This window comes from Podarcis vaucheri, assembly GCF_965113315.1.
Source record: "Podarcis vaucheri genome assembly, chromosome: 12".
Taxonomy (NCBI): domain Eukaryota; kingdom Metazoa; phylum Chordata; class Lepidosauria; order Squamata; family Lacertidae; genus Podarcis; species Podarcis vaucheri.
The window spans coordinates 43607614-43621909 of record NC_138750.1 but is presented as its reverse complement, the minus strand read 5'-3'; the positions used below and the strand labels follow the sequence as shown (position 1 = coordinate 43621909).

At 40.5% G+C, this 14296-nt stretch overlaps 1 protein-coding gene across 6 annotated transcripts in view; it reads right to left on the bottom strand.

The window, feature by feature from the left end:
• YME1L1 (YME1 like 1 ATPase) overlaps positions 1 to 14296 on the bottom strand; it is a 20709-nt gene extending 6413 nt beyond the window's left edge. For 3 of the 6 annotated variants that reach the window (XR_014212615.1, XM_082193778.1, XM_082193775.1), the window contains exons 1-13: positions 13626 to 13968; positions 11469 to 11600; positions 10209 to 10371; positions 9149 to 9247; positions 7980 to 8089; positions 6643 to 6790; positions 6296 to 6379; positions 5443 to 5525; positions 4109 to 4199; positions 2994 to 3146; positions 1995 to 2127; positions 978 to 1040; positions 394 to 506 (exon numbers count right to left, since the gene is read on the bottom strand). Coding sequence is in view for 5 of the 6 variants with exons in the window: in XM_082193778.1 (XP_082049904.1) it covers positions 394 to 506; positions 978 to 1040; positions 1995 to 2127; positions 2994 to 3146; positions 4109 to 4199; positions 5443 to 5525; positions 6296 to 6379; positions 6643 to 6790; positions 7980 to 8089; positions 9149 to 9247; positions 10209 to 10371; positions 11469 to 11600; positions 13626 to 13700 (1447 nt within the window). In the remaining variant the exon portion in view is untranslated. Of the gene's footprint in view, positions 1 to 393; positions 507 to 977; positions 1041 to 1994; positions 2128 to 2993; positions 3147 to 4108; positions 4200 to 5442; positions 5526 to 6295; positions 6380 to 6642; positions 6791 to 7979; positions 8090 to 9148; positions 9248 to 10208; positions 10372 to 11468; positions 11601 to 13625; positions 13969 to 14062 lie in introns of those variants that run through there. The other 3 variants (XM_082193779.1, XM_082193777.1, XM_082193776.1) reach the window with 2 other exon arrangements.

The following is a 14296-nucleotide window of genomic DNA, read 5'->3' as shown; positions in this document are numbered from 1 at the left end:
GCTTAGTCATGCTGGCCACATGACCCGGAAGTTGTACGCCGGCTCCCTCGGCCAATAAAGCGAGATGAGCGCCGCAACCCCAGACGGCCACAACTGGACCTAATGGTCAGGGGTCCCTTTACCTTTACCTAATCCACTGGAATAGCTCATGTGCCCTAAATTTCATCCACTTTGGCCAAAAGGGGGGAAAAGCTATAGCCATTTCAGATTCCTCAGTATAGTGAAAGGGGAACAGAGAGATTTGTTTTATTCAAGGCGATTCAGAACTCAAAACACAGATCTAAATTAGAGAGGTCACAGAGCGACTTAGAAACAGATTAAAATTTACAGCCACTCTACAACAACTTTCTGTATTGCCTGCCCCCAAGATAACAGTTGCGTATTTATACTTACATTCATCATACTTTATTTTATTCAGGTACCATTTCAGAATCTCTGTTCGGCCCCTGACATCTGGCCTGGGGACTGTAACTTGCATGTCAAAGCGGCCAGGACGTATCAAAGCACTAATTGGGGAGGAAAAACAATTCTGTGAATGATTCAATATATTTAAGATCCTTGCTAACCAGATGACTTAAAAGATTTTTATTTTTTTAAGAGTTAAAAACATGATGGGGTAAAGTGAGCAGCTAATATATTTCTGACCTACTAAAGATTGTTTCACACGAGCAAATGGCCTCCTCACAACCCTCCTTGGATTACAGGAACCCCCAAGGCAAAAGGTACTTTATGAACCAACACTTCATAGATACATTCCGGCTGCCATTGCTCTCATTTTTGCTGTTCCTGATAATGATAGCTAGAAGGGGCTAGTCCTTCTGAGTGCTGCCTTCAAAGATAAAAATATAGACATGATGCAAGAATAGTACGTTGTAAATTTTAATAGCTATTACTGACCTACGCTTTCAAAGTCATATATGCACAAAATCAAACCATGTAAAGTTACGTTTTATGCATATATACGCACACACACATACTTATCTAAGGCTTCAGGGAAGTTTGTTGCACCAATGATAATGACGCCTTCGTTGGGTTTAAAGCTTGAGAGAGAGAGAGAGAAGAGAGCTTTTGTTAATATACTTTGGTGTGAAGAGTTTCTCTTTTCTTACAATAAGTACAGCAATGTCCATGCAGTCCAGTGAGGGCTTAACGCACACTGCAAGCCCTTTATTGGGCATGACTCAAAGCAATCTAAGGCTCCAGAGTGGGGCTCATCCATTTGTTTGGAAATCTGCAGGCATGCCAGAAGAATACTAGTAAGAACGTAAGAGCAGACCTGCTAGACCAGACCAAAGGTCCAGTGAATCAAAATCCCATTTCCAACAACAGCTAGCTGGATGCTGCGAGGAAGCCTCGCGGTAGGGCATGCCATCACATTTTTTGCCCCTCAGCAATTGGTATTCAGAGAACTCAGAATCTATCCTCTTTTCATGGCCATCTTATGGCTGCAAATTTGAAAGCTTAGTTGTGAGTGACATGTCCTAAATCTGGATTAGCAGTGATCAAGGCAAATGACTCGATGAAACAGGCTTGTAGGTAGGCTGTAATTAGTGACACCAGCCCAAAGCATGATCAGTAGACCTGCTACTCTAGTGTAACCACCAAGGCATCATCCCTAACTAAACTATGCTGTGCTGTGCACCTAGACAATCCTTGCCTGCATACCAACCACTTTGTGCCCTGGTCAAAGAAAGAAGAGGGTGCTGCAGGCTTACCAACTAGTTGGAATAGCAGCATCAGTATAAACTGTATAAAGTATAGTAATCTGGGGTTTCCCAGGGCTTGGCTACCCTGCTATATAGGGGGATACCAGGCATTTGAACATGCTTTAAATGGCTATGATATTCTTTCCAAGTAACATATCAGATTTCAAATTATTTTACTGCTTGGGGGGGCCACACACCTCTCCATATGAACCCCACGCTCATTCTCCTTATTTTGATGTTCCTATATAACAGATAATCCCTTGGCTCAGAAAGAAAGTTAGTATTTACCCATCCATTTCAGCAAGGAGCTGATTTATAGTCTGTCTTGAGTAGGGATGCATTGGAGACTCTATCCTTTTGCCACCAACAGAATCCAGCTCATCAATGAATATAACACATGGTGCATTCGCTTTGGCTTCCCCTAAGAATGCAACATGTCAAATTTATTTCTTGATACTACAAACACCATTTTGTATTATTCACACATTTCTAATATGAGATTCACAAGCTTATTCTGGCTACCCTCATGAATTGCACTTTTCCAGAAAAATAGCTTTCTGGTGTCTATACTGCTTTTTTAGCTAGAAAACAGTCAAAAGGAAAACAACTGTTCTCTGAATTAGGGATAAAACAATGGGCCCATGATAAAGGTCCAGACTGGAATGAATATATACATATGTATATTGGGTTACAACTGTTCACACAGAATTCAGACTTTTGATATAATGATAATAATAAGAGAATGTTTTTGAATTTTCCTGATGCCTGCTAGAGCCTTCTTTATTTTAACAGAGAGCTTAGACTTAAGAGCATTTATTCAATAAGAAACTGCTAGATTTCAAAGTGTGTTCATCCACACTCCTGAAATAAGTTAATAATAATAATTATAATAACAGTAATAAAAAATAGTTTATTTATACCCCCCCCCCAATCTGGCTGGGTTTCCCCCGCCACGCTGAGCGGCTGCCAACAGGTTAAAAATACATTAAAATATCAGACATTAAAAACTTCCCCAAACAGGGGTGCCTTCAGATGTCTTCTAAAAGTCAGATAGTTTATTTCCTTGACATCTGATGGGAAGGCGTTCCACAGGGCAGGTGCCACTACCAAGAAGGCCCTTTGCCTTGTTCCCTGTAACCTCACTTCTTGCAATGAGGGAACCAGCAGAAGGCCCTCGGAGCTGGACCTCAGTGTCTGGGCTGAATGATGGGGGTGGAGATGCTCCTTCAGGTATACATGTGTTCATGAAAATAGCCAATGTTCAAGGGAAAACTAAGTTGTACTCACTAAACAAGTTTCTGATGCGACTGGCTCCGACGCCAACAAACATCTCGTCAAATTCCGATCCAGAGGCATAATAGAATGGAACATCAGCTTCTCCTGCCACAGCTCTAGCAAGAAGAGTTTTGCCAGTTCCAGGTGGTCCGACCAACAGAATACCTGGGGAAAGAATGAAATAAAATTATGACAAAGCATACGGAGAACTGATTATCACCCATGTTTACCCCAATTTTTATAATTTCTCAACAAGTGATTCTAGTCACTGCAGATTTCAGCCCAGCTAGAAGGAGGACAACGATGCAGGCTAGGGATGTGGCTCTGGATGTGGCTCTGGCAGGTATTTAATATAAGGGCAGGAGCACCCATCTGTCTATCACCTAACATCACAATGTCAGGTGACATGGGCGCTTCCAATCCCAACAATCAGCTGACTGTCAGGATTTCAAAGCATCACCCAAGGCTTGCAAAGAACCCTGTGCTGCTCTTTGTAAACTTCAGAAGTCCTTTTTGGAAGAGCCCAGCTACCTTTTTACCAGCCCACACCGGTTCTGATATCATACATGATGTCAGGTCATTAGGCTGTTGGGCCAAATGGTAAAGCTTAATTAGGCCCAAACCAATACAAAGAGTATACATAAAGAAAATCTGGACAACAAACACCCTCCCCTGAGTGAAAAAGGTTACTTCACAAGAGTTACAAAAGGGGAGGGTGAACTAAACACAAATTTAAAAGACACTAAGAGCAGAGCAATCCAAAAAGAGGAGTAGCAAAGGTGGACAAACTGCCTTTTTTATGCCTGCTTTGGATATATTCTTCCTTTCCCTTTGCAGTTTTCTTTTTTTAGTTTCCTTCCCAGTATGTCAGGACTGGTATAATTTATCCCACAATGCAGGGGTGTGTTGGGGGAGTGAGGGGATCCTGTGGAATGCCTCTGACGGTGGAGGAATACCTGCTGTAGGATTTTAATGATGTTCATGAAAGAGGCACATGAGGTTACATATCCCTCTCAGGGACAACACATTATTACCTGCCTCACATAAATCAAATAGGACTGCAATGTAACAAGTGGTATGAACACCCCCATGAAAGCACCTGTCAATAATCAAAAGCTCATAGTTACCTTTAGGAAGTTTACCTCCCAGTACAGTAAATTTCTGAGGATTTTTCAAGAATTCTACCACCTCTTGCAACTCTTGCTTTGCTTCTTCAACCTTCATTCAATTAAAATTTAAAAATAAATATATTATGCCAACATTTTTAAAAGACCTGTTTTATAATTTGGCCAAATTAGCTTTAGGTAGACTTGTGGTCACAATCCTGAGCTATTTTTAAGCACAGCCAAATGCTCATGTGCACCCCCAGTATAACTTTTTCTTTTAAAATACAAGGCCCCCTGCTGTATAGTCAGCTGGCCTGGAAACTCCCATGCTTCCCAAAGCAGTTTGCCTTGTGGCAAGAGGAAGGCTGCTATTTTAAGAAAGTAAAGTCCGAAGTCCCACTGGACAACAGACACAGAACTACACTGATCTCTGGCCTGTGTTTATTTAACATAAAACATTTACTGAAAAACCAAGGCATACAGTTAATAAAATATACTAGGTAAAGCCTCTAGAACTGTAAAAGGGGAAAAAGAACTAATTCCTACATAATTTATCAAGAGTACAGTGCTGGGGGGGGGGAGCAATTAAACCTCAATTGTGATCACGTGTAAGATCATGATGGAACAATTTAAGAGAAAACACAATACTCAGAGGTGCATGTAAGGAAGCAGTAATTTGTTTCGTTTGATTTATAAAAAAAGTAACAGGGATCCATGTGTAGAATTTGTTTTCCATGGGTAATTATTTTGTGAAAATCAACAGAGGGGAATTTAGTCATTACAGGAGGCAAATGGAGAATGTAGCCGCCTACGCTGGCAACGCTACACTGCATCATCATGGAATAGTTCCTGACACAGCAAAGATAAGCTGCCAGAAGCTGAGCAACAAGAGGCACATCATATATTGGCAAGTATTATAGAAAGAAAAGCTAGTGTGAGAGGCTACCATCCAACTATATTGGTAGACCCACTCCAATATTCATCTTGGGTTTATTGCATGATCCATACACATGGAAAAGCAAGTGTGTGGATGTGTGTGAGGTCAGAGTGTATTCACAGGCAGTGGTTTCTATATTTGTCAGTCACAAGCAGGAGGAAGGCTGAAGAAGGATCCTGTACCCTAAACATGTTTCAACATGTGCTGCTGTGCTTGTTTTTGGATTTATGTTTTATAGTGATCTGTTGCAGTTTTCTTCAAATTTTGCATTGCATTACACTGTGGCTTCCGTGTGTCACTGTTTGCTGTTTTTTTGTAAATTGCTTAGAAACTGTTTTAAGTATTGTGTGGTATATCAATATATTACATAAATGAATTTCAATTCAATAGTTGGTGGGCATCAAGCATTTGAACTTACCCCTTTGACATGTTCAAAGGTAACATTTTTCATCTGAATAGGGTCCACAGCTGCATCAAGCCCAGAAGTTGTTCGAAAACGCACTAAAAGCAAAGGTTAAAACAGATTAATGTACTGACAAGTCATTTTGTCAGTATCATTTGTCATAGCAATTTTTGCGCCTACCAATGTTCAACTAAGCATTTCTTTAAAAAATAAATTCTTTAGTTCACGTGTATCGTACTCTTACGTGTGGCTCTCAGAACTGACTATGCCCACATCTGTTTAGCTGCAGTAATGATTCAGCATCAAATACTATCAGGCCATTCACTGAGTCCCAGCTAAACAGATATTTATACCTATAAAGACTTGTGCAATGTACCCCCATGCCCATCTGAATCATATCACCTGTACACCAAATCTCTACAATGAGGAACTATTATGAAATATCCATAGATGTAATTCTATGACACACTAGATCTATACAACTCTGTCTTTAAAAATAATGGTCTGATCTAAGAAACTAAATGATTCCATTCGAGAACCAAGGTATGACTGTATTGAAAAGCAGTAGGAGACAAAACTACTTAGGCTGCTAAAACTAACTATTCAACTGTCCTAAGAAAAGTGAGGCCTGTGAAATGTTCTTGTCCAAATTTTACTAAGATATATTGTCCCAACTATTACTCATTTCAGAGAAAAGAACACTAGATGTTTTCACCTGGAGTAGTGTAAACCACTTTGTGAGTTCATTCAACTTGTGATTTTAATCTAGACTTAAAATAACAGACTAGCCTTACAAAGCAAAACAGGAAATGAAAGATTAAAGAAGAATGAAAAGTTAACAAACCAGTATCCATAAAGGGGCATTTACCAGATAAAAAAGGAGTTTTTGACAAACCATAAAGGCCAAGCAGGATCAGAACAAGGACAAAGAAACGATTTCGTCTTATGGAATCTGAAGAAGAAAAATATATATTAGGCAAGCAATTTTTGTACGGTATAAAATCCAAGGAAACTGATAATCAGCTAGACTAACTGATAAGGGGATGACATTGTGGGACAATGACAACGAAGAACCTGCTGCCTAATTCTTATTTTTCTACCATATATGGATACGGCACAAAGGGGGTTCATTTACCGTGTATTTTAAATGTGACCTGTAACACCATTCTAACACCGCATATACAAAACAGAACACTTTGAATAAGACAAACAAACCATTACGTTGATTGAGTGACTGTGCTTTCAAAAAGCCCTCTGCAAATCCAGTTTTAAAGGCATCTTGTTGAGCTTCAGGTATCTTTTTTGTTTTCATTAGTTTATCTACACTCTCAACATCAGGTCCTCTATCTCTCAGTAGGAGACCCTAAGGAGTTGATGGAGAAAACACTTGCATTAGTTTTTAAACCAGGGGTCAGATTTTTGGGCACATAAGAAGAATAGCTTGCTGGATCAGGCCACCTCGCCCCACATCCTGTTCTCACAGTGGCCAGCCAGATGCATGTGGGAAACAGGGACAGACCATGAGCAGAAGAGAACTCTCCTCTCTCTTAAGGTTCAGCATGCATTGACCTTTTCCATTTTATATGAATGGATAATTAGAGTAGTAATGCTACCACTTGCAAGGGAAAGGCTCGCAAGTGCATCATGCGGGGTGAGAGCCAACCTTGTGGCAGTGGATGTGACGAAACTTCCCTTTTCTGTCCTTCACCTTAAAGCACCCCCTCCTGCTCAGGGTGGGGAAACCCTCCAGACCAGGAGGCCACAGTGGGGAGGAATGGAAAGTTGGTGTGAGCGAAAGTCTGTTGTACAAGCAGATTACTGTAACTGGACAGCAACCTAGAATTCTGTGCAGCAATTCAAATACCGTATTTTTTGCTCTATAAGACGCACCAGACCACAAGACGCACCTAGTTTTTGGAGGAGGAAAACAAGAAAAAAAATATTCTGAATCTCAGAAGCCAGAACAGCAAGAGGGATCGCTGCACAGTGAAAGCAGCAATCCCTCTTGCTGTTCTGGCTTCTGTGATAGCTGCGCAGCCTGCATTCGCTACATAAGACGCGCACACAGTTCCCCTTACTTTTTAGGAGGGAAAAAGTGAGTCTTATAGAGCAAAAAATACGGTAATTACAGTGAAATCTCACTATCCATCAGTCTCCAGGACATTCCTGTCTGTTGGATTTTACAGTGCTTGGATTACAGTACCATTCAGCTGAAATTGTTAACATTCTAGATGTGAAAAGGTATATAGTTAGTCATCTACGTATTTCAGAAGGATTCTGCTTGTATACCTCCTATCAGCAATTATCCCTTTTACCCATCTTTTCCTACATCAGCTTTCTAACAACTACCATCATGATTCATAAATCCCTTATCTCTTCCTGATCCCTCCCTTTCAATCACCTTTTACCTGTCCTCAATTACTTCAGTCTACAAACGCCTGAGAAGAGGGACTTGGCTTCCAATTTTTAATGGGTCAGGTATTTTTTAAGACACTGTATAAAACAGGCATCAGAAGAGGTTATGATCGGAACACACAAATCTTTAGACTTGCCTTTACAAATGAGGGCGCTACATTTTCTGTTTCTGCTAATCGTTCTGATGAAGACTGCAGCCGTCTTGCTCTTGATTTCAGTGTCTTAAAACCTCGTGTCTGAATAAAAACTTAAAACACACAACACACTGTTTCAAGATAACGTAACAAAAGTTCTTATGCAAATTCTTTCCTTACTTAATTTTTTAGTGTAAGTCCTGAAACACAGCCTATGCAAAGAGTCAAACACCAGGTTCTGTGCTTTTAGGTGGGTGTGTCTGTGTTTTGAGTAGTTTCCCCAAAACAGTACTCCTCCATGCTGTACAGCAATCACATACAAAAATATCTGGAGTTTCAAAGCAGCTTAATACAGCACGGGAAAAGAAGGGAAGGGGCTGCTGTTCAAATTTGAAAATTCAGCCCCCCATTAAGCACCCTTCAGGCTGCTCTTTGGATCCCAGTTATATTATTTAAAAGAATAGCAACACTCGCCATCCTATAGCAACAACAAGTCACTCTATTCCAGCAAGCAATTTTTAAGGACATTTTGGAAATGTATACGTTCTAAGATCTTGCTAAATACAGAACATTCATATGTACAAAAGCTCCTGTGGAGTCTCCAAACTTTGTAGAAACCGTAAATAACAGACAAATAAGAGTACCTGCATCAGTTGCAAGTTAGGCAATTGCTAGTTAGGTAATATACTAACTCCCTTCCCTTCAATGAAGTTCAGTCGAGAATTCTAAACTTGTGAGAAACAGAAATCTGAGAAGGCTTGACTGTCACTACAAGTCTTACATTAACCACTGGCAATGAAAGTAAAATTTCAAAAATACAACTAATTATTATGACTACTGAGTAAAGATAATAATATACTCTAAATATGTTCAAATGCAAAATACTTTCATCTGTATCATATAAATAATAAGTAATTTTAGAGAGTTGGATCCAGAGTTGTCCCATTCCCAGCCTCCAGGTCCACCTCCTGTGAAGTAGGGATAAGTTCCAACCCTCTGGAACAGCTTTTCAGAGGCACAGGAATTAGTCAGGGAGAATAACCTCCTTCCTCTAATAAGCATCACATGAGCAGAGTTCCACTGATGGGAACTCAGGATTCATCTTGTAGTATATACTACGTTCTTCAGCCAGATAAATCAATTTAATCAAGAAGAATATTCTTACTTCATACCTGGCCAACGCTGAAGATCTGAACATACACTCTGGAGGGGGCTAGGATGCTGTCTGTACAGGTAAGATGAGCGCAAGACACTAAAGACATCTGCGAAACCTAGGAAGTTACCATAAAAACATTATTATTATTTTGCAATCACTAAGCTAAACAATGGCTTTAGAAAATCTTTATAGGTTTAAAATATTTTACAGGATAAAATGAATCTCCAAAATCTAGTTCAAAACATATAGAACTTAAATAAACTTCACATTTTTAATTTCATTTGAGAGTTAATCAGTCTGATTCACTCTCAAATGAACATGCTGCTCCTATCCACATTTATCTGTGAGTTCTGCTGTGCTTAACAGAGCTTCCTCTTGGGAACAAGATTGCTTTTTGTATTCTTAGGCTGCAAATAATATTTTATTCAGTCCCTGTAATATTATGAAAAGCAGCCCTGAAAAAAAGGTCCACAAAAATGTTTACTAGCCCACACTGAACTACGTTGGTACTTAATAGTATTTCAACAGCCTGTAAAAGAATCACTTATTTAAGTATATAAAAGCTCCAGTACTCAGTTGCCTTAAGAAAGTTCTTACTCACCATATGAAATCAGGGAAGTGGTTATTTACATGTCCAAGTTCAGGTACAGTCCCATTTAGAATTAAATGGGTGTGCACACATTCTTTGCATGTTTCTTATTGCTCTTAACTATGGCCACTGATGGGAGCAATATGTGTTTTATGTCTCTAATAACACAATTGTGCAACTACTTTGTGGTGCACAAACTCATGTTTGTTGCTCTGCCCACTTTTGCCTCTTGTCTTGCTCAGCAGAGGCATGACACACACACTCCTATATCCACCTGAAGGACGCCCAGAAGGGAAAGAGGATTCATGCTGAAATGTCTTTGCCATCCCTGCATTACAGAGGCCTTATAGAAGAAATAAGCATGGAAATGAAGCAGAAAGCAAGCATCTCACTGGAACCATATATTAAGAGGTGGGATGTGATGCTGCCTTGGCTTCAATTCAGTAAGTGATTCAACTTTTCACTGCCATAATATCCTAAGACATACCATACTTATTTTCAAAGAAGGACTGTGCAGATATATACGATGTTTGCCAGTGTGAAGAGATTTTGTTTTCTACACGATAGCCAGGTAGTAGCCTGTCCACTAGTTCATCAAACTGGCTAGCTTTCAAGTCAGAAAGTCCTAGGTCTCGTATATTAAGTACTGGCTGTAAAAAGAACAGATGAAGAATGGAAATGTTTAAGATCATCAGATTACTCAAAACAAGAAAAAGAGACGAAATGTCCAACTATTATGATTCTAAAAAGTGTCCCCAAAGTAAAAGCAGATTGGAACACACACTCTTTTCCCATTTCATTCCCGCAAGCCCCAATCATTGAGGCTATTCAAAATATCAACTTATTTCCATCAATTGTTTAAACTGTGCAGTCACTAATTTCCAAAATACAATTTCTAAGTTGAAGTCACTGCTCTTTACTCAAAGCAAATGAAAGTAGTATCTATGTACAATAAAAGCCTTTATTTGGTGCAGTTTCAAACATCAATAAATTATCATTGACCTTATTGCAAAATATACATCGCTAATTCAAACTGAAGGGCTGTAGCTCTACATCAGTTATCCTCGTAAACTAACAGTTTCAAAGAGTTATAATTTCTGCTGTAACTGGCAATACAATCCTATGCATGTTAACTCTGAACTTTATTCTCAGGTAAATGCATGCAGGACTGCAACCCAACCCCAAATCTCTAGATTCAGGTAGGTAGCCGTGTTGGTCTGCCGTAGTCGAAATAAATAAAATCTTGAAAAAGATTGTTAAAAAAGCTCTTCCCAGAAAAAAATCCTTTAAAAGAATCAAGTCCTTAAAAAAAGTTTTTGCTCTAAAAAAGTCTTTAAAAGAATCCTTCCAAAAAAAAATTTACAAATGTCCAGTAGCACCTTAGAGACCAAGTAAGTTGTCTTATTCCTCAAAAAGGCAAATTCAGCAGAACAGGGTAATAAATTTAATAACAATTGTCATTATATTTGTAACTGCAGTGCACAAAAAATATTTAACCAGCTGTGCACAAATGAATACTTGCATATCAAAAAATTCTATCTTTTCAAAACTAAGTGGAGAGCTTTGTATATAATAATACTATTCCATCTGGATTGTTACAGCACAGTATAGAATACTAAAAGGAGTATCAAAATTCGCTTTATAAGATTCCTTTTTATGCCACATGTAAGGCACCAAGCAAATTTAAATCATGCTAAATGATACACGAACACAAATAAACCTATCACTCCTATCAGAAGATTCTTACCTCACTATTCTGTACCTCATGTTCGGGTGCTGCTTCCTTTTGTACACACTGGGTAGATGGTGTAGCAAATGATGGAGCTGGAGTTATGGGTGAATGGAAGGCATTGATGAGGTGACTCAATGGAACTGTGACCTAGTATAAAAGAAAGTTTATGTGAAAGCACTATCTTTAAAATGACTATGTTAATCTAATCTGAATTTTTACAACAAATCTTTTTTTCCTATTTTTTAAAAAACAACAACAATGCTTTGAAGTCTCCCAGCCCCACTCACCTCACAGAGTGTTTGTTGTGGGGGAGGAAGGGAAAGGAGAATGTTAGCCGCTTTGAGACTCCTTAAAGGGAGAGAAAGGCGGGATATCAAATCCAAACTCTTCTTCTTCTTCTTCTTTGGGCATATAGAAAACATGCCCAAAGCATTGTTGTTTTTTATAGAAAACACAAAGCAACAACTTTTTTAAAAGAATAAACGTATTATTGCAAGGAAATAGTTAATTTCCTTCAGTACCAAGAAACCATGCCCTGCTTATTAGGAGAAACAGCCTCTCGCAAATTTCCTGATATTTACAAAAAGGCAGGGTTCAATGTAATTTAGTATTCTTTCTGTCTAGCTGTGCATTCAGCAGTTCTCAAAGAAGAATCAATTTCTACTGTTTTTGCTTCAGGGCTCATCTCTCATTGGCTTTTCTTCTGATCACAAGAAATTGCTCAAGTGCATAAGCTTCAACAAAACAGAACATACAGTGGTACTTCTAGTTACGGACTCGATCTGTTGCAGGGTGCCGTTCGAACCCCGAAAAGTCTGCAACTAGAGAGCTGCTTCTGCGCACGCGAAGTTCAGAGTGCTTCTGCGCATGCGCGCATGGTAAAACCTGGAAATATACACTCCCAGGGTTGCCGTGTTCGTATCCTGAAAACACGCAACCGGAGACTGACGTAACAAGAGGTACGACTGGACTTTTAAAACAACAACACATTTCTTTACATGCTACTCTAACTGGAAACTTGACATACCTGTTTGGTGTCCCATCTTGCTTTCAACATTCCCCCAACTCAAGTGCATGATTTAGTGCCCCCCCCAAGCATTCTACATAGGAATGCAATAAATGTCATCCATGGACAATGTTACATCATACAAAATTCTTCAAAAAGGCAGCTACAGTCATACCTTGGGTTACAGACGCTTCAGGTTGTGCACTGTGCCGAACCCGGAAGTACCAGAATGGGTTGCATCTCGGTTTTGGCGCTTGCGCAGAAGCACCAAATTGCAATCTGCGCGTGCGCAAATGCGGGGCTGCGGGTTGCGAACGTGCTTCCCACACGGATCACGTTCGCAACCCAAGCATCCACTGTACAGCATTAGATAGGAAGGGTGCAGATGCTTTTCTGAGATGTTAGGACATTAAACATGACAACGTAACATCAATTTAAACCATATAAAGCATTCACGGACGATTAGCCTACCAACAGTTGCTAGCCATGACAACTAAACAAAATCTTCTAAATTTTGTTAAACGGATAATAAAATTCTTTATTCTCTACTATACACCAACCCAACTGACCTTTAAACCTAAGACCTGCCTAAGTAGAACTTGTGTGTCTAACAATGCTATCAAGGAAAAGTTGAAGTGCTTGGGCTTTTTTAGTTCAGAAAAAAGACAATTAAGCAGGTAGGCTAAAACGAAGATTCATAATTTTATTAGCATTTGATAAAGTTCAATAGTGTTTTTCTAGGAGTAAACAGACTGGAAGAATTGAGCCCCGCTATTCCCCCCAAACCTGTTTCAGAAGTTTTATTATTTTGAGGGGGGCCTCCACTGCGGATGTGGAGGGTTGTGTAGGGAAAGGGGTTGAGAGAAGTCTATTTGCATGACATTGAATGTCACTCAGTAAGGTGCATGGATACCATATTTTTCCATCTGTAAGACGCTCCCAATTTTTTGAGCCCCAAATTAAGAAATAAGTATTTTAAACATTCTGTGTATAAGACGACCCCTAATTTTAAACTTAAAAAGTTTGGGAGGAAATACAGTCTTATACACGGGGAAATACAGTAATCTGTCCCTTTTCTAATGAAATTCACAAGCACCAGCGTCCGAACTGGCAAATGGAAATAATACGTCACGGTTTAATTTCCAAAGACATTCTGCGCTGATTACTTTTTTTAAAGGGGAAAGTGATAACATTGAGAACCACGGAGATTTTAAACACGGGTGGCTAAGCAGAATCTCCATATTCAGCAGCAGCAGAGCCCTGGATATTCGATACTAGGCCAATCCACTGTCCTCCGGAGGCTGTTTGCGGGCTTCGTGTGAGGAAGCTGTCTGTCCGGAAACAGGATCCAGCTGGGCTCTTCTTGTAGGGTCGCGAAACCTCGACTCGCTCCCGAGAAAAGCCGGCGCGAAACCCGCCTCTCTCTAAGTGGCCGGGCAGCCGGCGGCCACTTCTCCTTCCGCCCCAGATCTCTTTCCAGCCGCGGCCGCAGCCGCCGGCGACATCTTGGGCCCGGCTCTCCCAGCAGCCCGAGTAGCTACGCAGAACAATAGCTGCTCCTCCCGGAGAGAGACTCCCCGCCCTCCCCCCGCGAGGCCTTTACCTGAGGCTGCACCGTGGTGGAGAAGGAAAACATCGTCGCCACTTCCGGCCCCGCAGACGGACCGGCCCGCTCTCCGCAGCCTCAGGCCGGGGCCTCGCTTCTCGGCCCTTCCGGGCTCTTCCTGGGCAGGGGGAAAAGGGGAACTCGGAGGCTACTCCGCTCTCATGGAAAATGGCCGCCTCCTGCCGCCGGCACAGCCCGCGACGAACCCGACGCGAACGCTCGTCCGCTAGC